Source organism: Prorops nasuta, unplaced genomic scaffold (genome assembly GCF_024137725.1).
Source record: "Prorops nasuta isolate Cenicafe-Biocafe unplaced genomic scaffold, Cenicafe_Pnas_1.2 PNAS00400, whole genome shotgun sequence".
NCBI lineage: Eukaryota > Metazoa > Arthropoda > Insecta > Hymenoptera > Bethylidae > Prorops > Prorops nasuta.
In genome coordinates, this window is record NW_027117196.1 from 1 (window position 1) to 27046 (window position 27046).

The 27046-nt window shown below is 32.1% G+C and overlaps 2 protein-coding genes and 1 long non-coding RNA gene across 6 annotated transcripts; 1 reads left to right on the top strand and 2 right to left on the bottom strand.

Annotated features, from left to right (window-relative positions):
- Positions 1-1044: 1044 nt before the first annotated feature.
- LOC136785481 (uncharacterized) lies at positions 1045-2413 on the bottom strand. Of its 4 annotated transcripts, none has more exons than XR_010824665.1 (4): positions 2255-2413; positions 1994-2151; positions 1498-1927; positions 1045-1428 (listed from the first exon to the last, which is right to left on the bottom strand). It is a non-coding gene; the product is annotated as an uncharacterized lncRNA (long non-coding RNA). The 4 variants fall into 4 exon arrangements; XR_010824668.1 differs by having other exon boundaries at positions 2292-2399; XR_010824667.1 differs by having other exon boundaries at positions 2228-2353.
- Positions 2414-4915: 2502 nt separating this feature from the next.
- Positions 4916-14960, top strand: LOC136785483 (probable multidrug resistance-associated protein lethal(2)03659). The gene is made up of 15 exons (XM_066746526.1): positions 4916-5620; positions 6868-6961; positions 7396-7707; positions 8288-8718; positions 8799-8955; positions 9038-9240; positions 9330-9691; positions 9749-9963; positions 10048-10266; positions 10342-10519; positions 10604-10780; positions 11743-12202; positions 12361-12739; positions 12814-13510; positions 13729-14960. The coding sequence occupies exons 2-15, from the start codon at positions 6885-6887 to the stop codon at positions 13876-13878; spliced, it is 4017 nt and encodes a 1338-aa protein (XP_066602623.1). The 5' UTR covers positions 4916-5620; positions 6868-6884; the 3' UTR covers positions 13879-14960.
- Positions 14961-15166: 206 nt separating this feature from the next.
- On the bottom strand, positions 15167-25005 carry LOC136785482 (single Ig IL-1-related receptor-like). The gene is made up of 4 exons (XM_066746525.1): positions 24819-25005; positions 24156-24320; positions 20764-20901; positions 15167-18818 (listed from the first exon to the last, which is right to left on the bottom strand). The coding sequence occupies exons 1-4, from the start codon at positions 25003-25005 to the stop codon at positions 18385-18387; spliced, it is 924 nt and encodes a 307-aa protein (XP_066602622.1). The 3' UTR covers positions 15167-18384.
- Positions 25006-27046: the final 2041 nt, after the last annotated feature.

Sequence of the window (27046 nt, forward strand, 5' to 3'; positions counted from 1 at the left end):
CTTAAAATACGCATTATTTTAAGGAATGAAGCTTCTAATAATATTCTGCTACTTCATTTTACATTTTAGGCGGAATTGATAACATTCCAGCAAGACGGAGCTCCACCCCACACAGCTAGAGTTGTTACCCAATATTTGAACCAGAAATATCCTGGGAGATGGATTGGGAAAAATGGTCCAATTGAATGGCCTCCTAGATCCCCTGATCTAGCACCTCTAGATTTTGGAATATGGGGAATCATAAAAAACCAGCTGTACAATATGGAGATGGAGACCGTAGAGCAGCTAAAGGAGAACATCATTGCGTTGTGCGAGAGTATTACACCCACAGAACTGCAGAATGTATTACACTGTTTTGAAAAGCGAATAGAGCTTTGTTATGCAGTTGCTGGAGGCCTCTTCGAGCAATATCTTTAATTGCAAATTTTTGATCGAGATTAGAATAAGAATTGAGAAAGGAAGGCGCGATTCATAGCGACCGGCGCGGCCCTACATGGTAATATCGTGATACGACATGGCTGTGTAGAGCTTGCATGCCGCTGGAGTGGTTTAGCAGGTATGTCTCTTTCTGCTTAGATCAAGTCTTCGTTTTATAGACTGAAAACATGCTAGCGAAGACGGCACAGCAGGAAAGAGAAGACTCCTGCACTCAGTCCTCAACGGATTCCCTCCAGCGTAAAAAAAAAAAAAAAAAAAAAAATGTATCATTTGATTTGAATGTGAGTCAATAGAGTGTCTGTAACTTTTGGAAAAGAGCAAATGGAAATAAATCGCAAATGGAAATCATGAGAGGAATGAGATTTTGCGTGGACGAAGAATATGCGCTTAATTTACTTGTATGAATATGAGTAATTAAAACATAGAGTAATTATTGTATTCTGAGTGAATATCCGTGTGTATTTTGTAAGATTTAAAAATAAAAACCCATTATTATAATTAATTGTAGGATTTTTGTTTGAGAGAACTCCCCCCCCCCCCCCCCCCCCTCTATGAATGAATCGGTTGTTTTACAGCTATTATAATATAAAGAATGTTTTAATTAAATTCATGAAATTATTATTTATTTATATAGTTACAAACATATCTTTTACAAATTAAATTGATGAATCAAAATTACAGATGACAAATCATTGATTCAGTAATAGTATTATAATTCTTAAGTACATTTATCTTAGTTAGATAGTGAGCAACTACATTAATTAATTTCATCTTGTAAGCTTGTGTACAATGTAATATGAAAATTATAATCAATTATGGTAGAAGTTTATACTGGCAAATAATCCTACAGATCTAAAAATCAGAGCTTCTTCATGGAACGTCTATTGAGAAATTGTATGTACAAATGTTATTGCTCTGTCCTAGCTTGTACCATAGCTTCTTTAGCTTCATCCTGTGTGCTTCATCAAGTCAGGGAAAACTCAAAAATAACTGTAAAGAGAAGTGAGAGATTTTGTAATATTATATTTAATTATTTTTCAAAATATTTATTATACTTACACAATTGCCAATACAAAGTTTACTGCAGCCAGGAATTGATGTATTCCAAACATGAAAATTGTTGCATCCCACATCCAGAGTATAAACCTCTTATACTGAATCATCATAAGCCGCTGAATCCATAGAATCTTGATAAAAAGCTCATGTACCTTCCAGCTATGGCTCTGTAAAAGAATATGTGTTTTAGTAAATGTACAAAATTATAATCTTAATTAGTTTACGTAGCTTTAAATACAATATGCCTCTCTTTAATGGTTGAAACAAACTACATAATAAATACTATTAATTGTGATAATAGAAATTGTATACATCCCTGCAACTATTGTAATGCATCGTTGCAGCTGCAATCGAAATCACTCTTCCTTCTGCACATTTATCAAAAAACCTTTGCCGCAATTAGCAAAACTTGGAATTATAATCTACAGTCTACCTGCAATCATTTTATTATATTATGACTTACAAAATATAACAAATTAAATTATGTGGTTCAACTTACTGTTTTCTACCACCAATGAAAAATTGTTCAGGAATTGAGGTCTCGTAACAATATCATATCCTTCAAAATTCTTAGTTCCATCGCTTGAAACTTTACTTTAATCATCTTCTTCAGGTTCCTCGCTCCATTCATATCTAAAGCGAAGCCTCTTAATTTCACTACAACAGATAACTGAACATTAAAAAACACTTAATCAATATTATTTAATACATTGAACATTAAAGTTGACTTTACATCATATTTATTTTTACTGTCACATACCCTTTATTATTATCCCTTCATTAATATTTACTTTTACCTTTAGTAACCTCACTTTTTTGACATTTCTGCTATTTCCACTTACGAGAAGCATTAGAGACAAAATCTGTTGGCAACGACCTATTTTATGTTGGCACTACACGGAATTGACCAATGAGGGCTCTCGGATTCCATGCTCCACGGCTCTATAGTCAACTAACACGAATCTCCTATGCTTCTCTGTTAGGATAAAACCCGTATGCATTGTTGCCAGAAAGCGGAATAAAGAGAGAGCGGAGATATTTTCTCGGACCTCTCTGTCTTTCTCGCTGTTAGCTTCTAGCAGAAGAGTCGAGGCAAAATCTTTCCGTTTCGCTTTGCCGAAAATCTACCAATATTCGATGTCATTTATATTTGCAGGCCAATGCCTTTATACATGATTTTTTCAGCATATTTATTTATCAGCATTGACTTATTTAAATCAATAATAAATTAAGGAAATGCGTATTTGATATATAATAATTATTTTAACTATAATTTCATCGTTATATTTCGCTTATTTCCGTAAAATCTGAATTTCTTTAGTTTATTATTGATTATTGTAAGTCAATGGCCATTAAAAAAAATTTAATCTTAAAAAAAAAAAGAAAAGTACCGTTCAGGAATCGAACCCGGACCCACAAATCGCCACGCTATTACCTTACCGCCTAGACCACGAGGCTTCTTCAGTGCACCGTAAACAGATAGTCTTTTTAAGGGCTTGAAATCTTCTTTTAAACCATATAAATAAACGAGCAACCGACAGCTTTATTCATTATTATTCTGTCATAATGGTACACAAATTAAGGAATAATTATATTTTGAATAGTTTTCAAAAGCTTTTCCAATAGCCAAGAACGAAGATAAATAATCAACGCTCGCAGTTTCCGTTCTTGGTTATTGGAAAAGATTTTGAAAATCTACATTATATAATTATTCTTTAATTTGTGTACCATTATGATAGAATAATAATGAATAAAGATGTCGGTTCTTCGTTTATTTATATGGTTTAAAAGAAGATTTCAAGCCCTTAAAAAGACTATCTGTTTACGGTGCACTGAAGAAGCCTCGTGGTCTAGGCAGTAAGGTAATAGCGTGGCGATTTGTGGGTCCGGGTTCGATTCCTGAACGGTACTTTTCTTTTTTTTTTTAAGATTAAATTTTTTTTAATGGCCATTGACTTACAATAATCAATAATAAACTAAAGAAATTCAGATTTTACGGAAATAAGCGAAATATAACGATGAAATTATAGTTAAAATAATTATTATATATCAAATACGCATTTCCTTAATTTATTATTGATTTAAATAAGTCAATGCTGATAAATAAATATGCTGAAAAAATCATGTATAAAGGCATTGGCCTGCAAATATAAATGACATCGAATATTGGTAGATTTTCGGCAAAGCGAAACGGAAAGATTTTGCCTCGACTCTTCTGCTAGAAGCTAACAGCGAGAAAGACAGAGAGGTCCGAGAAAATATCTCCGCTCTCTCTTTATTCCGCTTTCTGGCAACAATGCATATATGTTTTACCCTATTCTAAGCTTAACGCTCGTGCTTCGTGGTCTCTTCCGATAGATGGCGTTACGGGTTAGATGGACCTGAGACACGCGTTTGCCAACACCAGCGCCGCCTACCGGTAGGGATTGCCTCGGGACCTCGCATGAGCAATCTCCCGTTTCATCTCTGGTAGTATATACGCGGCACACGTATGTAGATATTGTACATACATAATACATATACAGTATACACATATATTTTAACAAAAGTAACTTTCCATTTCGCGCATGCGTAGACGAAAGAGCGGGAAACAGGAAATAATACTAAAACCACACAACTGAATAAATAATTATTTATGATTTATTTTTTTAATAAGAAATAAATCAGCTATAAGTAGCAATCTGTTTGTAACATAAACTACATTAATATATCTACTGATTAAATTATTATTACTTTTTTTACACTATTTTAAGTTAATTCTAAGTAAAATATGAATTTGCTACTTATTTATAATATTATTTTTTGTCATGCATTAAATTTTACTGTTATACAGTAAAAGTAATAAGATTCTAAAGTACTTTAATACTTTTAGTGACTGAGCTTATTTTGTATGTGTATGTATATGTATTTGGTAAAGCCACGCAATATCTGGTAATACCTTGCTGTTAAGTGTTTACACAGATTTGTGAGTAGAAACAACTTTCTTGATAAAATCTATTCTATTTTTATAAAACATTGTAAAACAATCAGCTCGTATATAAAAATGTATTTCAGCAAAAAGCCTACGAAATTTCAATTAAAATTATTTTCTGTATATGCGTAAAAGCAGATTCATGCATATATATATTTGACAAAACAAAAATGCAAAAATTGTAATGCAATTTTATTTAATTTAAAATTATTTGATTTGTTATTTAAATAAGTATCAAAAATGTTTCTATAATTAATGCGTCCAGAAAGTAAATATTACTTTCAATTTTTTAGTGAGCCTTCTAGAAAATCCAAAAAGGCTCAATAAAGCAAGAGACTTTTGCTCGCATAATTAAAAATAATAATGATACTCAATTTACGCAGATTTTATACTGAAATATATAAAATAGAATTATAATAAATTTTAAAGTGGAAAAAACAAAAAGATGAAGAAATTTTCTGAAAGGTAGACATTTAAACAACATAATAACAATAGTATATAGTGAAAAGACAACAATCTGATTAAATTTTTGAGATATGATAAAAAAAATTTCAATGAAATAGCCATGGTCACGTGTTCGTATGCTGGGTTAACCAATGACACATGCCGCCAGCACACACATCAATCAGTTCACTTCACATTTAGCTTGCTGAAGCTGAACATTGGCATATGGAGACATGGAGTGAATAGCAGCAGCTGTGCTGTGCTGTCTCTGTCTGAGTCCCAAACCGAGACCTAAGTCACCTAAGTTGAGTGAGTTGAGACTACTTGAGAGTTTGAGACTTGAGACTTTGAGACAGTTAACGTTGAGTCTCTGACGACTACTGACGAGACGCTGACTGCTGAGTGAGTGCCTGAGTAGTCGTTGGTCTCTGGATGGTAGTCAGATCAGATCAGATCAGATCTAGATCTCTTCCAGCGATATACACCATCATTCAGTGCTTCCACAAATTCCACTTCAGTCAGTGTAGTAGTGGTTAGTAGTCAATAATAGTAAAGCGGAAAGCCAAGTCATTCAAGTAACGACCTTCTGATAAACTGTCTGTCTGTCTTGTTTTCGGCTTGTCATCCAATTAGTAATTAGGAAACTCGTGTAATGGGATCCTGATAGTTCATTATTTATTCCTATGATTGTTTTCATTAAACTTTCAGTAGGTAAGTGAGTCTATAAAATTTAACCCCTAATCTATATTAAAACGTGTTAATATTTTTCTGAAAATTGAATTTTTTCACTTTTATTGGTAGATTGTAATCAAACATTACAGTACAAATATCTCAGGAATTCATATACAAAGTAGCTTCTAACGAATATACAAAGTATTCAAATAAATGTGTGTATTTTGAAAGGTTACTGAAATATAAACCTTTTGGTAATTTACAGTTCTTTTTCCATAATCTTTTAATAATTATATAAGCTATTTTAATTTTGAGCTTATTATTTTATGTAATTCTGATTGTACAAAATAATAATTTGAAACTTAAATTCATATATTATAATTTTCATTCAAGATCAAAGTTGACTTTTCTTTTTCATATCTAATGAAAAATATGTAAATATGTTTTAGTTTAATTTACAAAAAATATAAATTTCTTAATAATTTAACAAAATTTGATTGGTTTATTTATATGTTTAATAATATAAATTATATTTATCATTTAAATATTACACTGCTTTTATAAGTATATATATATGACAATAATCATGTACAATTAATTATAAAGTATTACCTTTCCGTGTTCATCTTACTTTTTCCACTCTAAGTTTGCTTAAGAAGCTTATCAATGTATGAACAGTCTACCAACTGTTATCAGTAGTTATCACAGTCAATATGACATGCATTGAAGTAAATAATTGTTTCCTAAACTTTTTACTCTAACACTTCTTTTTTATTACACAGTTACAATGTTAATGATAACTAAGCAATTAAATTTTATGCATAAGTTAGATTTTGCTTGAAACAATTAAATTAACATGCGTGTCATTATACCAAAGATAATATATAATTGTGTGCTACTTATGAAATCTCTACATTTACACAGATGCTAAATTTAAACTATTATAATATGTATATATGGATAGTTGAAGGTATAGTTGAATATCATCTGGCTAGAGTTATGGTTATTAATGATACATCTTTCAAGTTTCATTTCATATAGCCAATGACAATAGTATGGCTTTAAAATTGTATAAAAACTTTTCTTTGAATTGAAGAATATTTGTGAATAGATATCATCAGGCTACCAGCCTGCTTTGTAAATGATAAGAAGTATCAAATATCATATTTTGACCATTATACAAGTTTTTATCTCTACGGGAATGATTTATGATAAAGATATAATTGATAGAAAACTTTTCTAATATATAACAAATTTTAAAATCATAAATTGTAAATATTTTTCAGGAATTTAAAACATAAAAATGGATGGCAAAGTACAGACAGAAAAAAAGAAACATCCAAGGGAAGGAGCAAATATATTAAGCGCTTTGACATTTACGTAAGTTTTTAGAATACTGAAAAACAATGTATTTAGTAGTTATTAAAGAAATTGATAAAATACTCTTTTTGTTCAGTAAAAAGATTAAATTATATTATACTCTTACTTCATACTTTATTTTTTATTAAGCAAACATGTCTCCTATCTCATTATCAGAAGTTTCATAAATAACTAATGATAGATTATTTTTTAAAGATTAAAATTATTTTCTTTGTCTCAAATTCTGTAACAGCTATGTTTAATGATTTCAATAATGTCTCTAAACTAAATGATTCATTTTCTTTTTGTTCCATTAGTCTATTAGTCATTACTTAGATAAAGTTCTTAATAAGAAAAATCAAATATAGTATACAAATTTATTTATTTTTGTATGTATTTCACATTTTAATAAAATAAAGATTACAAATAATAACATTTGCATCTTATATTTACAGATGGGTCTTACGTACTTTTTGGACTGGCTACCATAGAGATCTCGAAGTAACTGATTTATTTAGACCGCTTAAAGAACATACAAGTAGCCTCTTAGGAGCTAGAATATCAGAGATTTGGGAAAAAGAATTAAAAAAATGTAACAAACTCCAAAGTTCCAATTTACAAAATGGAGAAGCAAGGACAAATAAGAACAATAAGGATATTGATAGAAAAACAAAAGAGCCAAGTTTACTTAAAGTTTTGGTTAAATGTTTTGGTGCTCGTGTTATGCTGTATGGTATTGCTTTAGCAATTATGGAGATTGTACTCAGGTAAATGTTTTCAATAATTGTGGAATTTAGAAATTGCGTTTTATTAAGTAGCGTGTTTTACTCAGCTTTTATTTACTACATTCAAAAAAAAAAATTATTCAAACTTCAAACTAATTAATATTTAAGAAATTACTGTTTGAATAAACATATATTATCTATTTATATTGCCCATATATTTAGATTGTTACAACCACAATTCCTTGGTTTACTGATTCGCTACCACACTCCCCTGAAAGTTAAATACGTTCCTTTACATACAGGCCCAATAGCCCCACCCATTATGCCGCGAGCCTTCTCTGAAGTAAAAACATTGGATAAAGAGGAAGAGTCAAAAACGTTGAGTTCTTACATTTGTTGAGTTATTTCTTCTAATCTGAAAAGAACCACTAGATTAAAATCTAATAGTTAATAATATTATTAACTTATAGTGTTATAACTGCATAGTTATAAATTAATAGAAAATAATTTTATTAATAGCTGTAGTGAAATATCATTTTTAAAGTTTTTTACAGCTAGATAATATTTGTGTATGTATTACTTATGAATAAGTACTTATTCATGTTATTTATATGCTTAACAGGGTAATGCAGCCTCTATTTCTTGGGCGCTTACTACGTTTTTATAATGATCCAAAGGAAAATGTAAGCTTACAAGAGGCTTATTTATATGCATTTGGGATAATTCTCTGTTCTGCCATAAATGTGTTTGTTATTCATCCATATATGATGGCTATTCTTCATATGGGAATGAAGATGCGTGTTGCCTGTTGTTCACTTATATATAGAAAAGCATTAAAATTATCAAGAACTGCTTTAGGAGAAACAACAATTGGTCAAGCAGTCAATTTACTCTCCAATGATGTTAACAGATTTGATGTTGCTATTATATTTATTCATTATTTATGGATTGGACCTCTGGAAACAATTATTATGGTATATTTTATGTGGGATCAAGTTGAAATCTCAGCTATTATAGGAGTTGCATCTTTACTTTTTTTCATTCCTCTTCAAGGTAAGAATCTTTATTTAAAAATAATAATTATCTAATGAACCACAGTTAATATTTTTTAAATATATATATGACTTTTTAAGGATTTTTGGGTAAAAAGTCATCAACTCTTAGATTAAAAACAGCAATTAGGACTGATGAAAGAGTACGTTTAACAAATGAAATTATAAGTGGTATTCAGGCCATAAAAATGTATACATGGGAAAAGCCATTTAGTGATTTAATTCAAAGAGCAAGGAAGTAAGTTTTTACATATTTTTAATGTAAGTTTTATTCAATAATTTAACTATAATTAAAGTAAAATTTCTTTACTTGCTTGAAGGAAGGAGATTAATGTAATAAGAGCCACATCATATATTAGAGGTGTTACCATGTCATTCATTATTTTCACAACCAGGATGTCACTGTTTATAACTATTTTAGCTTACGTCTTATATGATAATATAATTACAGCTGAAAAAGTGTTTATGCTGACAGCTTACTATAATATTTTAAGACAAACGATGACCGTTTTCTTTCCACAAGGTACAGCAATTTTAATGTTACATATCTATTTATATAATGCAATTTTCATTATACTTTATTATGTGATATGCTCATTGATTTTTTAATAGGAATAACCCAAATAGCAGAAGCTCTTGTATCCATTAGACGCTTGCAGCAGTTTTTAATGTACGATGAAGTAGAAAAATGCAAAGAAGAACCCTTTGTTAATAAAGAGCAGGAATCAAATAATGTATTAAATAACAGCAAGCCAGATATTGTAAATCAACCAGAATCCAATAATGGAACAGTTTTATTAGAAAATTGTTTTGCTAAATGGTTAGAGCAAGACAAAGAAGATACCTTGAAGGATATGAATTTGAATATTAAACAAGGCGAATTGATTGCAATAGTGGGACAAGTTGGATCTGGAAAAACTAGTTTTCTGAATGTTCTCCTAAAAGAATTACCTCTTAAATCAGGAAATTTGCAGGTATGCGTCTTTGTTATCCAATTTATTTTGAAGCTTGAAGTTATGTTTTCTTTTTAGATCAATGGAGGTATTGCATATGCCAGTCAAGAACCATGGCTATTCGCAGGTTCGGTAAGACAGAATATTCTGTTTGGTAGGAAAATGGATCAATTTCGATATGACCGTGTGGTACGTGCATGCCAATTAAAGAGGGATTTTACACTGTTACCTTATGGTGATAAAACTATCGTCGGTGAGCGAGGAATCAGCCTTTCCGGAGGTCAGCGTGCAAGGTAACTTCAATGATAATATTTGCTTTTTTAATTTAAGTGTTTATAAAAGTCAAACGTTTTATATCGCATAATGTGATTAAACAGAATAAATCTAGCAAGAGCAGTTTATGCTGAAACAGAAATATATTTATTGGATGATCCATTGAGTGCTGTGGACGCTCATGTGGGTAAACATATGTTCGAGGAATGCATCGATAAGTATTTAAGGGGGAAAACTAGAATTCTCGTGACACACCAGCTGCAATATTTGAGAAACGTTGACCGAATTATTGTTTTAAAAGATGGTGCCATTCAAGCTGAAGGGTAAGTTTATAAACTTCAGTAAGTGGATTATTTTTCTGTTTACATAATTTAAATAATAATGACCATTTTAAATAGATCTTACGATGAGTTAGGCCGAATGGGCGTAGATTTTGGTCGTTTGTTAGAAAGTCAAACAAATACTGATGAACAGCAACGCTCAGAACCGGTAAGCAGGAGTAACTCTCGTAATGCTAGTATAACTTCTCTCAGCTCGTTTATGTCAAATGATACTACCAGAGAAGAGCCAGACGAAGTAAGTTTTTGTAACGTATCCCAATTTTGTCATTTTTTCTACTGAATTAAAAGAACAGTTTGTAATAAAAACATCAAATTCTAGGTGTCAGAAATACGAACTTCGGGTGGAGTTTCTGGTCAAGTATATGCAGGATACTTACGTGCTGGTGGAAATTGGTGCGTAGCTTTCATTGTATTAATGCTGTGCGTGGGTACTCAATTAGCAGCTAGTGGTGGTGATTTCTTCATTTCCCAATGGGTCAATATGGAAGAAAGATATGTAAGTGCATTATGCATTATAAAACATAATAAGGAATTAAAAGCATTGATTTTCTTTTGTATACCATTTAAAGGGAGTATCTGATGTGAATGACTATTTTTTCCCAGATTATTTTTAAGAGCTGGAAAAGTTTTCTAAATTTAGGCAAATTATTTAATGAGCTTTTGAGTCTTTAATATATAAGAGAATATTTTGTAGTATAAAAAATTCATGCTACCGCAGGAAACAATCATTTTGACAACGTGCAACGTCTAGGGTATTCTAATAAACATAAACAAAAATTTAATTAGTTTTCCGATAAGATACGTTCCATCGTTTTACATGAATCTTAATTTAAAAAAAAAAAGAAGATAAAGAAAATTACAAATTTTTGATCATTTTAAAGGAAAAATAATTGGTTTTCTTAATGAATTGCAAGAAAGAATGAATATTATTGTTTAAATTCTTCATACACTTTAAATTCATGCAAGTGTGTTAGAATGTATTTTAAGAAAAACATATTCAATCTTAACTTGAGCTCATCAGAATGATTTCAGCGTTGCATAGTGCAAATCTGAAATTAGGAATGTTTACGCCGTCATTTTGAATTTCTTATAACAAAAATGATTCTTTTATTCATTACGTATTAGTATTTATTAAATAATATGTCTAGATTTTGAAAATTGTTTCGTCTCATAAAATAAAATCTAAATGAAACGTCATTTACACCAGATCCCCCTTTATTAAGAAAAACTTTGAATAACTTTTCGAAATAAAAAGAATACGCGTGCGCGCGTAGTGCGTATTTAATCAATTATAATATATATATTTTTGGCATCCGTGAAAAAGTATGAGAAGCTATGTGATATTTTTGAAATCCAGTTATTTAAAAAGTAATAGCAATAACTTTATATTAAGAAAAATCTACTATCATATCTTAGTACTTATTAAATTTTTAATAGTGGATTTGTAAATATTTGCAGGTAACAAAATTGGATAATGGTACGATAATAATGAACTGGAAGAGTAGTTTTACTCGAGAGTATTGCATTTATGTGTACACGGGATTAACTGTTCTTACTATTGCATTGACGTTAATTCGTTCATTTGGTTTCTTCACGATGTGTATGCAAGCGTCTATGCGACTACACGATGGAATGTTTCGTTGTATAAGTCGCGCGACAATGCGCTTCTTTAATACCAATACATCTGGACGTATACTTAATCGTTTTTCAAAAGATATGGGTGCCGTCGATGAATTACTACCTCTCGCCATGATTGATTGTGTTCAAATTGGACTGTCGCTTCTTGGAATTATAGTTGTCGTTGCTGTGGCCAATTATTGGCTTCTGATTCCGACTTTTTTCATTGGCATTATTTTCTACTATCTCCGTGTATTCTACCTTGCGACGAGTCGTAGTGTGAAGCGTTTGGAAGGCATCAGTAAGTTTCTTCAAACAATACGCCTTTCTTGTTTCACTTTTTTTAGAACCTTTCGAACTTTTTGTAAAGAGAGTGTATTCGGAAAAGTACGATAAACGCTGACAATAAAACTAGACATTTAAAATAAGACATTTATCAATCACATTTCAATTTTACAGCTCGTTCACCGGTATTTGCACATTTGAATGCAACTATGCAGGGTTTGCCAACGATTCGTGCCTTCGGCGCTGGTGAAATTTTGGTCAAGGAATTTGATCGTCATCAGGATCTTCACTCTTCCGCCTGGTATATTTTCATAGCGTCTTCTCGTGCTTTTGGATTTTGGTTGGATATTTTCTGCCTGGTATACATAACATTGGTCACTCTGAGTTTCCTAGTTTTCGGCGGTGACGATGCCGCTGGCTCCATGCAAGGTGGTAATGTAGGATTAGCCATTACTCAAAGTATCGGTCTTACCGGTATGTTCCAATGGGGTATGCGTCAAAGTGCAGAGCTTGAAAATCAAATGACTTCCGTAGAACGTATACTTGAGTACAGGTAAGAATAAAACTCTCTTACTTTTATGATATATTTGAAATTAATAATATTTTAACCTTAAATTACTGGTTTAGCAAAGTGCAGAGCGAACCGCCTCTTGAAAGTAAACCTGATAAAAAGCCATCCGGCGAATGGCCAAAAGAAGGAAAAATCGAGTTTACGGGTGTTTCTATGCGGTATGCACCGCTAGAACCGCCAGTATTGAAGAGCTTGAATTTTACAATTAAACCGAAAGAAAAAATTGGTATAGTTGGAAGAACAGGAGCGGGAAAATCTTCCTTGATCCAGGCACTGTTCCGATTGGCGGATGTCGAGGGCCCCATTAAAATTGATGGCGTTGATGCCAGTGAAATCGGACTGCACGATCTTCGCTCAAAAATTAGCATAATTCCTCAGGAACCATTTTTGTTCTCTGGTTCATTGCGCTCAAATTTAGACCCGTTCGATTCGTATCCGGATAGTGTTCTATGGCAAGCGTTAGAAGAGGTTGAGCTTAGAGAAGCAGGATTGGAAGCTCACATAAATGAAGGAGGTTCAAACTTGAGCGTGGGCCAACGGCAGTTAGTCTGCTTGGCAAGAGCCATTGTTAGGAACAATCCTGTGCTGGTTTTAGATGAAGCTACAGCCAATGTTGATCCGCGCACTGATGAACTTATTCAAAAAACAATTCGTAACAAGTTTACAAATTGCACTGTACTTACGATTGCTCACCGACTTAATACAGTTATGGATAATGATCGAATTTTGGTAATGGATGCTGGTACCGCAGTGGTGAGTAAAATATTTATCGTATTAAATAGTAAAGACATTAGTTAGACAAAATTATTCAAGCGGTAAAGCTTGTCCGTGAGAAAATCTATGAATGATAATTGCAAATTATTAATATAGATACTATAATTTTTAATTGTGTTTGATTAATTCTCGTACCGCCAATGTCTTGCTTGTGTAATATATAATATTTCAATATCAATATGCATATATTTCTATAGGAATTTGATCATCCACATTTATTGCTGCAAAAGGAAACTGGATACTTAAAGAGTATGGTAAATGAAACTGGAAAATCGATGGCTGAAGCACTGACAACATTTGCTCGTGAGAGTTATTATGCCACTCATGTTGATACTACAACACTATAAATTGAAGATGATTTAAGCGGTTTTGTAATTCATACACGAATATCATGTTTGAGACATATACAGGGTATTTACATTAATTAACCCTAGAGCTTCATCGTAAAAATTCTATTATTTTTGTAACTATAGAAGATCAATTTTTTGATATAATGTCTTTTTGGTTATAAGTAGAAAAGAGTTCTAAAAAGATAAAATATAATAAAATGGTATCTTATATAATTATGGGTCTATTCAAATTTTTACGTTTATGCTCTGAGGCTAATTCAAACGCTCGGTTTATGTACATATTTTTCTACATTCGTGAATTCAACATTTTACTAAACTCTACAGCCTGATTCGTACTTTCTATTGCCGATCGATCTAATTAAAATAGGACAAGTCTGAAAAATGAGCCTTTCATAATTCAGGAAAGAAGAAGAATTGAGGATACAGTATTATCATGTATTTTATACACTGGTGTGATTTTCTCACACTGTATTAATGTTCTGTTCCTATAATGTCAGGATAAATATTTAATTGTAGAAATTTTTGTTATTAATATGATTTATGCATCTCCGTATAGCATGCCAGTAAGATAGAAGAATAATATACTATTCAATATTTGTGTTGAATTTTCATCAATTTGTACAGTTTTATCATTGCAAGAATGGTGCTATATGTAGAAAATAATAGAAAAAGCGGTGCCTTTCGGTTATACGAAATAGACAGTTTTGAAAAGTATCCGTGTAAATGAAAACGAAGGTTTTGAATGGATAAAATTGATCAGTTTGTATGTATATGTCAGAATTTTATACTCGTTGAAATTTATGTATCGGTATATATATATTGTACAAAATCAAAAAACGATTTACGTTAAACATATACCGATTATTATACTCGTAGAGTGAGTCCTGCAAGAGTACTTGAATAAATACTTTGTCTATTATTGTTAATGAATTTATCAAATTAATGAGATAGTGTCCTATTTTTAGATGATATTTAATTGCCTTACGTACAAGTGCCTATGTAATCTGATGTTCGTAAATCAAATATTATACAGATGGTATATCTATGTATGTATATAAATATACAAAATTATTTATGATAGAAGCGTCTTGTTAGTTTTACTACCTCTCTAATATCACTCATTTTTTATCCAATTAAGTGAACTATAAAATTCTTCAAATATATCAGTTGCACATCACAATAGAGAAGACTTTTGAAATGTAGGTTATACATAATAAAGTGAACATGTTTTAGAATTTTATTAGCAATATAAAAACGAACAAGGAAATGAAATCATTCGCAGAAATTGTCCCATATGTTCTCAAGTGCCAATCAGCCACATGGTTTTATTGTTAAACAAATATAACACTACACCTATACTCTGCTTACTTGCCTCGCAATAATTGCCCGTGATAAAAAAGATCTAAGCAAATACTGGCGAGACAAGTACACTAGTGTATTGTAATACTGACAGTAAAGAGATTACAATTAATAACAATAAAAATAAACTCACTGCATAATTGCCTGATGTTACTTTTAAAAGTTAAAGATTACATTTACGTATAAGAATGCAATTACAATTACAAATACAGAGATAACAGCTACACTGTGATTAGAAATTTATTTATATATCATAGTAGCCTTCGTTTTCACGTGTGTTTTTAGATACATTCTTTAAAGTAAAATATAAAAGTAAACTCGGTACAAATGAAATAATTTTAGTATAAAAGTATATGCATAAGTATAAAATGTTTTGAACGTTACAAAATAATGATGTCAGTTGTTTGCAAATAAATCAATGAAAATAATATACTTTGAAAAATGTATCTGTACTTACATGTATACATATATATATATATATATATATATATATATATATTATATTGAACGTAGAAGCTTAGCAAAAATGACTAAAAGGCCAGATCACTTAAATTATGAACGCTGCGCATTAGCAGTGAAATTGCTATGAAACGTTGTGTAAATCGTGTGATTGTCCAAATAAATAAAAAATTAAAAAAGCCAATGTTTTGTAGTATGTACATAGAACTCCATGAAATGAAAAGTATAAATATACAGGGAAAGATCTGCGAAGGAATCGCAAAACCTTTTCCCCCCATAAAACACCAAATTTTATAACAGAGGTGTCCTCGTTTATACTTCTGCTATACTATACTATATATAGATTTGTATTTTTATATAAAATGATTATCTGCAAAATTAATTAGCTGCTGCAATTATTCTAATGATTTTAAAACTGTCGATAAAAAAATATATGTAAAGTTGGATTATAAATATCTTCAACGATCGCAATTCACATCAGATTATTTTGAAAGTAAATTAACAGATCACTTTTCAGTGATCTCTCCTATTTTCATCATGTTATTACAAAATAGAGCGGAATGTCACTAGGTTATAGCAGTATTATATATAAAAAAAATGTTGTGGCGTTGAGTAAATTAAGAATATGTATTATATAAATTACAAAGTAGAAAAATTGATCAAAATGGATTGAAATCAAGCTGAAGTCACCGTTAGGTAAAAAGAACGATATTTCCATGTAATAGAAATGCAATGATTTGGGCACGCAGCACAACTCGTATCATTATATTCTCGCAATGTTTTCTTTTTCGCAAGATTATTATACAATACTGCGATGATTCTAAATAAATCAGCTTTTCGAGCGAACATTGTTGTAAAAGATGGAAATCTATACAGTATACAAGTGTATATTTGTAGGGCTACTATACGAGACAGCCTCGGTTAGGGCTCAGACCCAATTAAAAGTAACATTAAATAAGACTTTTACCAAGCGATTAGTTGCCACCGATTGGTAAAAATTTTCCAAATGACAAATTTCTTTCGAGGAGAAGCCATAAATCAAATCATTCCATATCTTATTCCTCGTTACTGTCAGTTGTATCTGGGTCCCAAATGTTTATATATAAATTAATATCATTTACACGCCTCATAGACTCATGCTTGAATATAAAAACTTGACGCACGCGTTACATTCATTCATTGGAACTAAAAATTCTGCGAAAATGCACGTGCTTTCGCGTCTTTTATTATTTTCTCTCTAACAGCAACAACCGGAAAACAACTCTGTTACTTGTAATCAGTGAATTGTTCACTTATCTCCAGGTGCATCGCAACAATTTCGACATTAAAGAACTAACGTCGTATAATTACCAATAAAGTTTCCATGAATCGTTGCTATTGAACGATTCGTAGTTAATATCCAGAGAAATTCTCTACTGCTATTTTGTTTATAAAATATGTAAATAGAAATTGATAGGTAATAATGAATAGGTTTCGAACCGAGAAGCGAAACTTGATATGTCTTATATTTCCGCAATTTTTTTCCTTGATGGAAAATACTTTGATTTGATTTGCGTACATAATGAGCGAACAGTGCGAAGCTTCTCAAGTTTCTAGCTTGTTTTTAGAAATGGCATTTACCTGTACATAATAGATACGAGCTTGTCTCAAAAGAATTAATAGAGTTAATTCGCGTAAAAAATGAGAGATTCCAATATATTTGGAGATTGATATCTTCACTGAGTGAATAATAACGTTTTAATTCGACAGTCTTCTGTATAGCACGGAAACACCGTTATCGGTTCTACCAAAGCTTTCAGTTACATCGCCGAACGATTTTCGGTGGTCAAATCCAAAAAATGGACACGTAACAGTTTCCTTGATTGATTTACCGATGTTTCGAGGCCTCGGCGAGTCGTAGAAAGTCATGGATTAACTTTGAAGTTCAAGGTCAATGTAGGAACTTCATGTTCAAGATTAATGGTAGAATTGGTCGTCTGAGCCGGGTCAATTCGTAGCTGCTGAGAGACGTCAATCACAACTATCGGTTAAACGCTTCTTACAAAAACAATAATAGTAATAATATTTATAATAGTACTACTATTATTATTACTAATAATAATAATAATTGTAACGGTAATAATGATGATAATGACGATGATGATGATGATGATACAAGTGGACGTGTTAAATTTGCGAATCCAACAGTTTTTTTGTATTTTATAAACAAGAGCCTTGAGGTTTCTCACAAACAAACTATTTTGCAATATCGTTATACATTAAACGGAACGACAACCGGTCACTAATATATAGCATCTGATGTACCGGAAGTGTAACCATTTTCAACTCGTACCAAAATGTTTTCTCGGGTCTTCGTGTATATTTGGTTTATTTGCCTTCTTCTAACCTTGAGGCGCTTGCGTTTTAAAATATTATTACTGTACAGTCATGATTACGGATTGACATCCGGTCACCTATAATATCTGGCATACCGGAAGCATAGCCATTTTTAAGTAGTAGCAAAACTTTTATCGAAACCACGTTTCTATTTTCCAATAACAAGAAACCTCGAAGCCTGTTTTTCACAATATTATTACTGTACAATAATGGATTGACATCCGGTTACCAATAGTATCTAAGAAACCGGAAGCATAGCCATTTTCAACTAGTAGCAAAACGTGTAAAGAGCTCTTGCTTGCTTTTTCTTTAAACAAGGACTTCGAGGCTTTCTCTTGATCTAGCGTTTTGCTGTCCACATTTGCCATTGGCCTGTACAATCATGGCTACGGATTGACATCCGGTCTCCAGTGATATAGGACGTATCGGCGGCATGGCCAATCTCAGTTTGTACCAGAATTTGTAGCCACCAGAGCCAGTGCCACCACCATCCTCCCAAAGGAGGATCTTTAGCCTTGTGAAATCCACTTGACCCTCCTGTGGTCCTCTTCTTGATTTGGCGATGGTCGTCGTGTTGGGCAAATCCTTCAGGGACACTACTATGGAACGACTCGTCAACGACGATATCTGCTTCAGAACGGACCCCACGCTAGAGTCCGTCCAAATGTTCCCCAACGAGGATGGACTCAGCACCAAAATTATCCTCCTTGCTGTACCACCATGCGGACCAATCTCCATACTCCCTGCAACAATCGATAAGCTCTTATTAATACTTTTGACAATTTTTAAAACACACCTGATAACTCATATAAATTATTCACCCACGTTCTCAAATCCAATAATTTGTTTAAACCAAGCTGAGAAATTATCGCTTAATTTATCCACTCGCGTTTCTTCGAAAACTTGTAAAAAATTTTATTAGGTTTTGCTTAATTTCGTAAGTACTGACAAATATAAAAATGACTGTGATTTTGTCATCACTCTAATAGCTAATTACGACTGCATTTTTTTTTCTTTATTGCTGTCTCTTTGATGTACAGTTTTTGACGAAATGATAGATATTATTCATTTGGCGAGAGGTACGGTGTGCATTCCAGCTAGTCTAGTAATTTTCATCTATCCGAAGAGCGACTTAAACTTGCTGAAAGTTATTGTTGTAAATGTAAATCAATTAGTTTGTAACATTGTGGAAACGTCCGTGTTATTATAGTTGGCCGGAAGTTTGGCTGGGTCTACTTACCCTCTAACATGACTAAATAGAACGCCCGCGCCGTATATCCGATGGACAGTCTTTCCACAGTTTGCCCTACACTTGTATAAACTTGGCTTTATGATACTATTAACTGTGTTTGTCCTCATTTACCTATTATTCATTCCTACCACCAATTATGTATGCAATTTAAAAATGTTTCTGCATTGATATATGTATACGATTATATTATTATCCTTTATCCAATTGATTATCTTTATTATGTTTTATAGATTTTGAACTGTGTACTTGAAAGATAAATGCACGAGTGTTTGGATATTTTATAGAATATTTTTGAATATCTTTTATTCCACTTATAAACTGATCTTACATACTTTATATAGAGTTTTGAATATATTGGTTGATACTTCTCCGTCTATCTTTCTCTTTCTCTCTTTTATAAAGCTCTAATCTGTGTAAAGTCTTGAAAAATCACTATACTCAATTCATTAAAGTTAATTAATGTAATTTGTACGAATAAGTCTAAATGCTTGAAAATTTGAGCATGGTAACGCGTGTCCTGTCGGGATTAAGGCAAGAAGAGTTTTCAACAAGAAATTGAACTAATTTAAACTCGTGAGAATTCTATACAAGAAGGCTTTGTAAGGTCTGCTTGTTATTTCTCTATGTTGTGCTTTCTTTCCCTATCTTTAGACATAAAAGTGAATGTTTACAAAACTTAAAGAAGCTAAGATACAAATAGAACAAGTTGCAAAATAAGGTTGCGGCGTTCGTTGGAATGTGAAAAGTTTTCGTTAGTTAAATTGCTATTTTTAATAGGATTTGAAAAGTTCAAAAGAGTGAGATCTTTAAAAAAATTGGGCTGTACCGCGTTTTCTTCACTACAGCAGACAATTAGACAGTCTTTTCAAAGTTGATGCGTCTCTAAAGGGCCGTCCTATAAACAGGAAATTGGACTTTGTACACCTAATTCAGGGTTGCTGTCTCTCGCAAACAAACGAGACACTCGACGTCCGAGAAAGCGGCAAAACTTTCTAATTCAATTTACCGAGTTCTCAGTTGTGATTTCCGTGATCGTGAAGGATCTCTATTATTTCATGACTCCGCCATGTGTTTCTGTATACCATACCATTAGGCACCAACAGCAGTAACAAACAGAGCACACTCTCAAATTTAAATCCCTATACACTATATATAAATATATATACTGAATAGTTATACTATTTCAAATTAATTATTGAATCATAACACTACTTTTACCCTTAATGTAAATACAAGCTCGTAATTTAAATTATATTATAAATATGTAAGGAAGCACAGAGAGAAGTAGTATAGCTGTCATAATTTCAGACATACGTAGAACAAATACTATAATTATCAGAGATAAGTCCTGTCGTAACTCTTAACCATGTTAATTCGGTTAGAGGGCTTGAAGAATATTATAAATTTCGTTGCAAAAGATCAATGGTGAAACTTACAGTTTTGACTCATGTGAGAAAGTTCGAGTCCAGTGCATTTATATCTATATCTGGTCTCCAAAGTGGGTATTATTATACCGACCACCAGGCTCGAGTCCTTTTCGTGATAACAAACCAGTGCATCGAACTCTTTGCCATCTGCAACAAAAATAGAAAAAAATCCAATGAATCAATGCTATCGTATTAACTTACTGCCTTGGGGACTAAAACCATACCTAGGTATTATCTTCAAATTATCAATTACTATACGCATATAGAAAGCTAACTGTAGTAATTTCCTTTTCAAAAGAACTTCAATTTTATCTCGTCAACCTTCTACAGTTGCAAAATAAAGAAACGCTAGAGAGAAGGACGATTTTGTATAGTGATTTGATATTCTGGATATGGTTCATTGCCAAACAATGCAAGAAATTGATTGAAATATTTGCTCCAGCTTTTAAATAATTTTGTCTACTTATCATTTCCCTATAAACAGACACAAATAGTCGTTTATCGATATATTTGCTGATTTATTCGGTTAATTTATAATAGGATATTTTTAAAGATAAACGTGTATTAATGCAGTATTGTTAATATAATTATGACACTGTGCTATTTTTATATTTTGGAAGAGTTTTCTAACCCAGAAGTGACTTGATAGATAACTGCATGTGTAATAATGGAAATCTTTAAATCGTTGTTGTTTTTTTTAAACAGATAGTGCTTATCAATAGATATCCCGATGGATATCTGGTGTAGCATCGATTTTGTTCGATATATTTGAAAGAACACACCCTTTAATACAGACCGTGTGTATTTGTATATAGTGAAAATCGATCATACTAAATTCTGTTAAAAAAATAATGGATGTATCACCCTCGAGATTTGATATTGTCGATTGGATGTACCCTAAATATCAATGATTATAATGGAAAAATAAGCTACGACCTTGGCCTAGTCAAGCTGATGGTAGTCTATCGTGCATGCCATCGCAGGAACCATCACATTGTTGCTTATGCGATTAGGAGATTCAAGCTAGCGTTTTATCGAGCCCGAGTTAAAGGCATGGTACGAATGAAAATAACTGCTCGTTTTCAAGGAAGCCTCGTGAATCATTTCCTGCCCCATATGCACGAAAGCCTCGTTATACTTTATCCCACGATACCATCTATTCTCCATTTTTACCGAGTCCCCCTCATTTATTACTTCTAGGTCAATCTCAATCAGAACTACCACTCTTCGCTATAAAATCACTTGATAAAATGAATTCGATGATACCTCTCATAAATACATTAACCATTAATTCAATTTGACTAGTAGTAATCAGTGAATTGATCAACGATTCATCAATTGGGCCTGAATTAATTTATGGAATAGAAATATTTTCACAGTCGATGGGGCTTGTCTCGCATAGATAAATCGATTGGCACTTGTATGGAAATGCCGAGAGCGAAGTTAATGGGGATATTCACGGAAAGTTATTAGTTTTCGAAGAGGAAATGATCCTGACAATGATCGGTTTATGAGAGTCGATAGTGACCAGCAGTTGAATTAGCAAGTGAAGCGGGAAATTGTAACTTATAAAATGTTTATCATCAAGCTTCGCCCCATGCGTATATGTACAATATATGGTTGCACAAGCTGACAAGTTTGCCTCGGCATATAAATGAAGCTTCGAAACGTGAAAATCGCAATAAATCCGAGCTCTTTCGTGATTGATGCCAGCTATCCATGTGGATAAAAATAAAATATGGAAAATAACATTTTCTATTTTGTGAAACCTATGCTAACAATTCTTTATTAATATTAAAGCAGTACCAAAAGTGTGTCCAGTTTTACCTCACAAACTTTATTAGTTGAAGAGCTTAAAAAAAATACACTGTCAAGTCCTTCTTCACTGTGTATGATGGAAAAGGTAATTTTTATAACTATATCATGTGCTTGAAAGTATAACTTTTTATTTGATCAGCTTTTTTTATTGTGAATTTCTCCTCAGGGGAGAAACAATTTATCAAGCTAAACTGATAAAGAGGATAATTTTGAATGAGAGGCTTGGAATAAAGTGAGGTATGGTTAACAGAGTAATATATCGGTTTTAAAACAGGATCATAGAAAAGTTAATAGTATAATTTGTTACTGGTTTGGAATTCCATGCTTCTCTCTTCTGACCTGCAACATTAGCTCAGTCAAGCGACGAGTTATCATTATAGTTCTACTGTTCGCTTCGCATGTGGCAACACAATGATACGACCGTGCACGCTTTGCCAAATTACAAAGCGAAAATGAACTCGATGAAAGTTTCGCAGTCATTGTAGACTTTCTTCGAATCGACGGAGTACTCCGGTAATTTTATACTTTGCGTCAAAGGATCCACAACAATCCCTGAGAGAACGCTGTCTCTCGCAAAGTGCGATTTTTTAAAATAACAGAATTCATGTTAATTAACACCAGCAGAAACTCCACAAGAATCTTATTTCATTAGCAAATTCAAAAGACTCAAAAATTGTATGACTATTATCTAGCAGAGATTTCTCTTACAAGTCTTCCTATTCTAAAAAAGAAAGTATACATAAATATTAACAAAAGCACTATGATTAAAAAAAAGCAGTTTGTCGTGACTTTTGATAAAATTCTATTTATTATTTTTAATAGAATAATTATATTATATAATATATATAATAGAGATAATCATATAAGTCAAATTGGATCAGTGAAAACAAAATAATATTATAATAAAATGATGACTAAAATTTTAATACTGAGGATCTCTGTGCTAAATCTGATATAGCAATTTTGCCTAAATGAATTAAATCCTTGGTAAGAAAGCATGAATTTTGTTAAGGCAGCGATGCTTCAGAATCTGGTAACAGCGGTTTAATATTGTTTAACTTTGACATTGCAATTTGACGTTAGTGGATTATCTCTTTTGGTAGTGAAGCATGAATTTTGCTGGACTAGTGGGGATTTAATATCGAGGCATGGCGACGACGAAAGCTTCAAGATTGAGGAAGGAAGGAAGGATAGTGGGATGATAGTGGATAGTGGATAATGGATAGGCTTTGGAGGGGTTGAAGGTTGGAAGAAGAGCAGACGAGAGGCTGTTAGTGGGAAAAGATTGTGACAAAATCAGAAGGAGTAGACTAAACTAATAATTATCATTTCCTTCGACTGTATTGTATATGTGTGTGTAGAAGTAATAGAAGGGAGGAAGAAATATATGATTAAAAAACAAAAAAACTGAAAATGATTGCATGTGATAATTGTGTCTGTAGTAAAATATCGAATTGGTATCTAATTAAGAAAGTGTTTGTATTATACACTCTTCAAAGTTTAATTTATAACAAATACACTTATAAATTCTTCAAAATGTATACATAAGCAACAATGCGATATAAGAGTCAAAGGATAATTACCATTTTCCTCAAGGGGAGCAAATCTGTCGCGACAGGTTAATGCCAGCGGAAGCCAACAGCGAGCATAGAATGCACCGATAGATAGCAGAATCACCACAACCAATACTGCCAGAAGAAGTGATTTTCTCCAGGAACCATTTTGCAATCCTAGAGTGAATTGTGGTTCTGCAAACAATCAAAACATGAAATTATTTCATATCGCCTCTCTCCTCCCCTTACATTCAGAAATTTATACACTTGAAATAAATACAAAACTCTGTTATGTTATAATTAAAAAATTACATATTTGAAAAGAATAAAAAGCAGGGGTTTTGTCCATATTTCATCGTGAAATGTTCGACTACAAGAGAATTTTTTTATGTTATAACCGTCTATTAAAAGAACATATTATTATTTTTCTAAAGCTGTCTAATCAGAGTTTAATAATTTTTATTTGTTTGAATTTAAAATTTTTATTCCCCATAAGTTGGAACTCCTTTTCATGCCACTCATTTTAGCAAATTTTTAATACAAAATTTACCTAATTTTGTATATCTTGGTGATTTTATCAAGAGAGAAACAGAAAGCGGGGTTATAGTCTATAGAGGATTCGATGAGAAATCGATAGACTTTTGGCAATAGAAAGTAGAGGGAATATTGATCATAGACTTGTATCTCTCTTACCTTGTCTGTATATGTGAGCAGGAAGAATAATCTCCTCGTCTACGCCGTTGCTAACCTCGCATTTGTATTCCCCGTAATCCTCCAGGGTTATGTCCTCGATTTCCAAATAGGATCCGATGATTTGCTCGTCTTCCCTGCGCAAATTGAAAGATCTCGTTAGCAATAGCGCTCGAGCACGTTTCTTCATTAATTAATTACTGACACGCACTCATAAAATAGCCAAGAAAATATTTATAGAATAGCTGACTTTAAAAAATGGACTTCATTACGTATATATTAGATATATAAAAACTTTGTTTCTTTGATTTAATTAAACATTTTTACTCTCTTTGTGGCGAGTCACTTTTAATAAGAAATATTTGCCCCCCCCCCCCCCCCCCCTCTTAATGCCTTGAGATTTTTAAAGTAAGATTTCGGATTCAGGTGGGAATTACCGCGGTAGGTCTGTCGGGCGGGCGTTAAACTTATCGTCGCAGAGGGAAACGCATTTAGCTGAGCTTTTAGCTACGTATACGCGATACTGGTAGAGCACGTAAAAATCTACTTAATAAAGCTCTATTGCAAAACTTCTTCCTCTGAAATACTTATTACTTTACTCATAACTTATTCCATTCTTCTTTATTCAGTTTAAAATCCTTTGCAAGATTACACATTTGTCAATTTTTAGAAATTGAGGAGAAATTATGATTTCCAATACATATAGGATATGTTGTACAGAAATAATTATCAATTATAAAGAAGAAATTAGAAAGATAAAGCATTTAATTGATTTTAAGCAATTTATAGCAATACTGTACATATGCACTTATAATACATAAAAAATCTATTTTATATAAAACTCTATTGCGAGACTTTTTCCTCTGTGCGAAATACTTTTCTACCAAGTTGAGCCTCATCCTCTTTTGTTCGGTTAAGAATCCTTTCCAATATTCCACACTTGTCAATTTTAAAATACTTCTAAAATGGTCCGGCAAATTGGTAATAAATCATGGCCTCCAAAATAGGATTTATTGCATGAGTTAATTAAATAGATCGGACAGCTAATGGTGCCCTTATTTATAGTTACATTTATATATATTATACGTGATATGCGAAAGTGGAAGAATATAAAACTATATTTAAATTGAGAGCTTTACGAGAAAATCGAAATAGTTAGCCTATATTACTTCTTTCATTTTCTGCTTGAAAATCCTTAACAGATTTAATATACGAGCCAATTTAACTTTATGCATTTATTTAGTTACAAAGCTAATTCAAGAATTAAACTGATAATGTTTTTCAGACTGCCAGCAAAAATAGGAAGTAAAATAAGATAATCAAAGAATGTAAATATGTAATAAATTATGAAAAAATTGTAAAAACTATTGATTAAAACGGCATTTAGTTAGTTGTGGCCGCTGATATGCCATATTGGCGGATATTAAAATCTTCCCAAATAATATACTCGTGCAAAACTTCTTGATTAAAACTGTATAAATTTTCATTTGACCAAAGCACAATTAAATGTTACTCAACTAAGCGCGTAAATTAAATGATCATTCTGCAATGGAATTATTCTTTCTCACGGAATAATGAAGGTAGAGTGAATTGAATAGTAGCTGTGTTCAAAGGACTCTGGGCTACTTTGTGATAAAGTAGAAAGTTTGTCAATAAATAATGCAGCAGGAAGAAGCATGAAGTTTTGTAAAATAATATAAACATGAATAAAGCCTAGAAATTGTTTTTAATCTTAATCATTCACATCTTCGAAAGACCACACGAAACTCATAAAACTTCAGTCATTGTACGTTAAGCTTAAAAATATTTTGAAAACTAATCAAATACGTAAAAGGAGAAGAGACCAAAATATAAATTTATTTATTCTTCAAATTACAGCTTCAATTTACTGCTCGGTATTCTTTCAGACACTTATTTGAAAGATTAGAGTTTAGAAAGGTATTCTGATCACTTGTTTGTGCAGCTAATGATGAAAATATTGGAAGAAACTAATCGATGTATGATTGGGATAGGAACAATAAAATTATTGGGATAATCCTTGTCACAAGTTATCGATGAACAGCGATTGTTTCTATTGCGTATGATTTGTCGATTGAGTTTTTTTGTTCGCTTGTTTCTTCACATTAGGACGATAGGACGGCCAATGAGAGAAACGGTGGTAGCACACTGACCATTGCCACAGGCCATAAATCTCTCACTGGATGCTCTCGACATTTGTATCTCTGCCTGCT

Excerpts from the sequence above, each read along its gene's own strand:
- LOC136785482 (XM_066746525.1), bottom strand. The coding sequence starts at position 25,005 with ATGAAGAAACGTGCTCGAGCGCTATTGCTAACGAGATCTTTCAATTTG. Across the intron at positions 20,902-24,155 it reads TGCTCCCCTTGAGGAAAATG|ATGGCAAAGAGTTCGATGCA; the intron begins GTAATTATCCTT and ends TTTTTGTTGCAG. Across the intron at positions 18,819-20,763 it reads TTCTCACATGAGTCAAAACT|GGAGTATGGAGATTGGTCCG; the intron begins GTAAGTTTCACC and ends CGATTGTTGCAG.
- LOC136785483 (XM_066746526.1), top strand. The coding sequence starts at position 6,885 with ATGGATGGCAAAGTACAGACAGAAAAAAAGAAACATCCAAGGGAAGGA. Across the intron at positions 8,956-9,037 it reads TTAATTCAAAGAGCAAGGAA|GAAGGAGATTAATGTAATAA; the intron begins GTAAGTTTTTAC and ends ACTTGCTTGAAG. Across the intron at positions 10,267-10,341 it reads GGTGCCATTCAAGCTGAAGG|ATCTTACGATGAGTTAGGCC; the intron begins GTAAGTTTATAA and ends CATTTTAAATAG.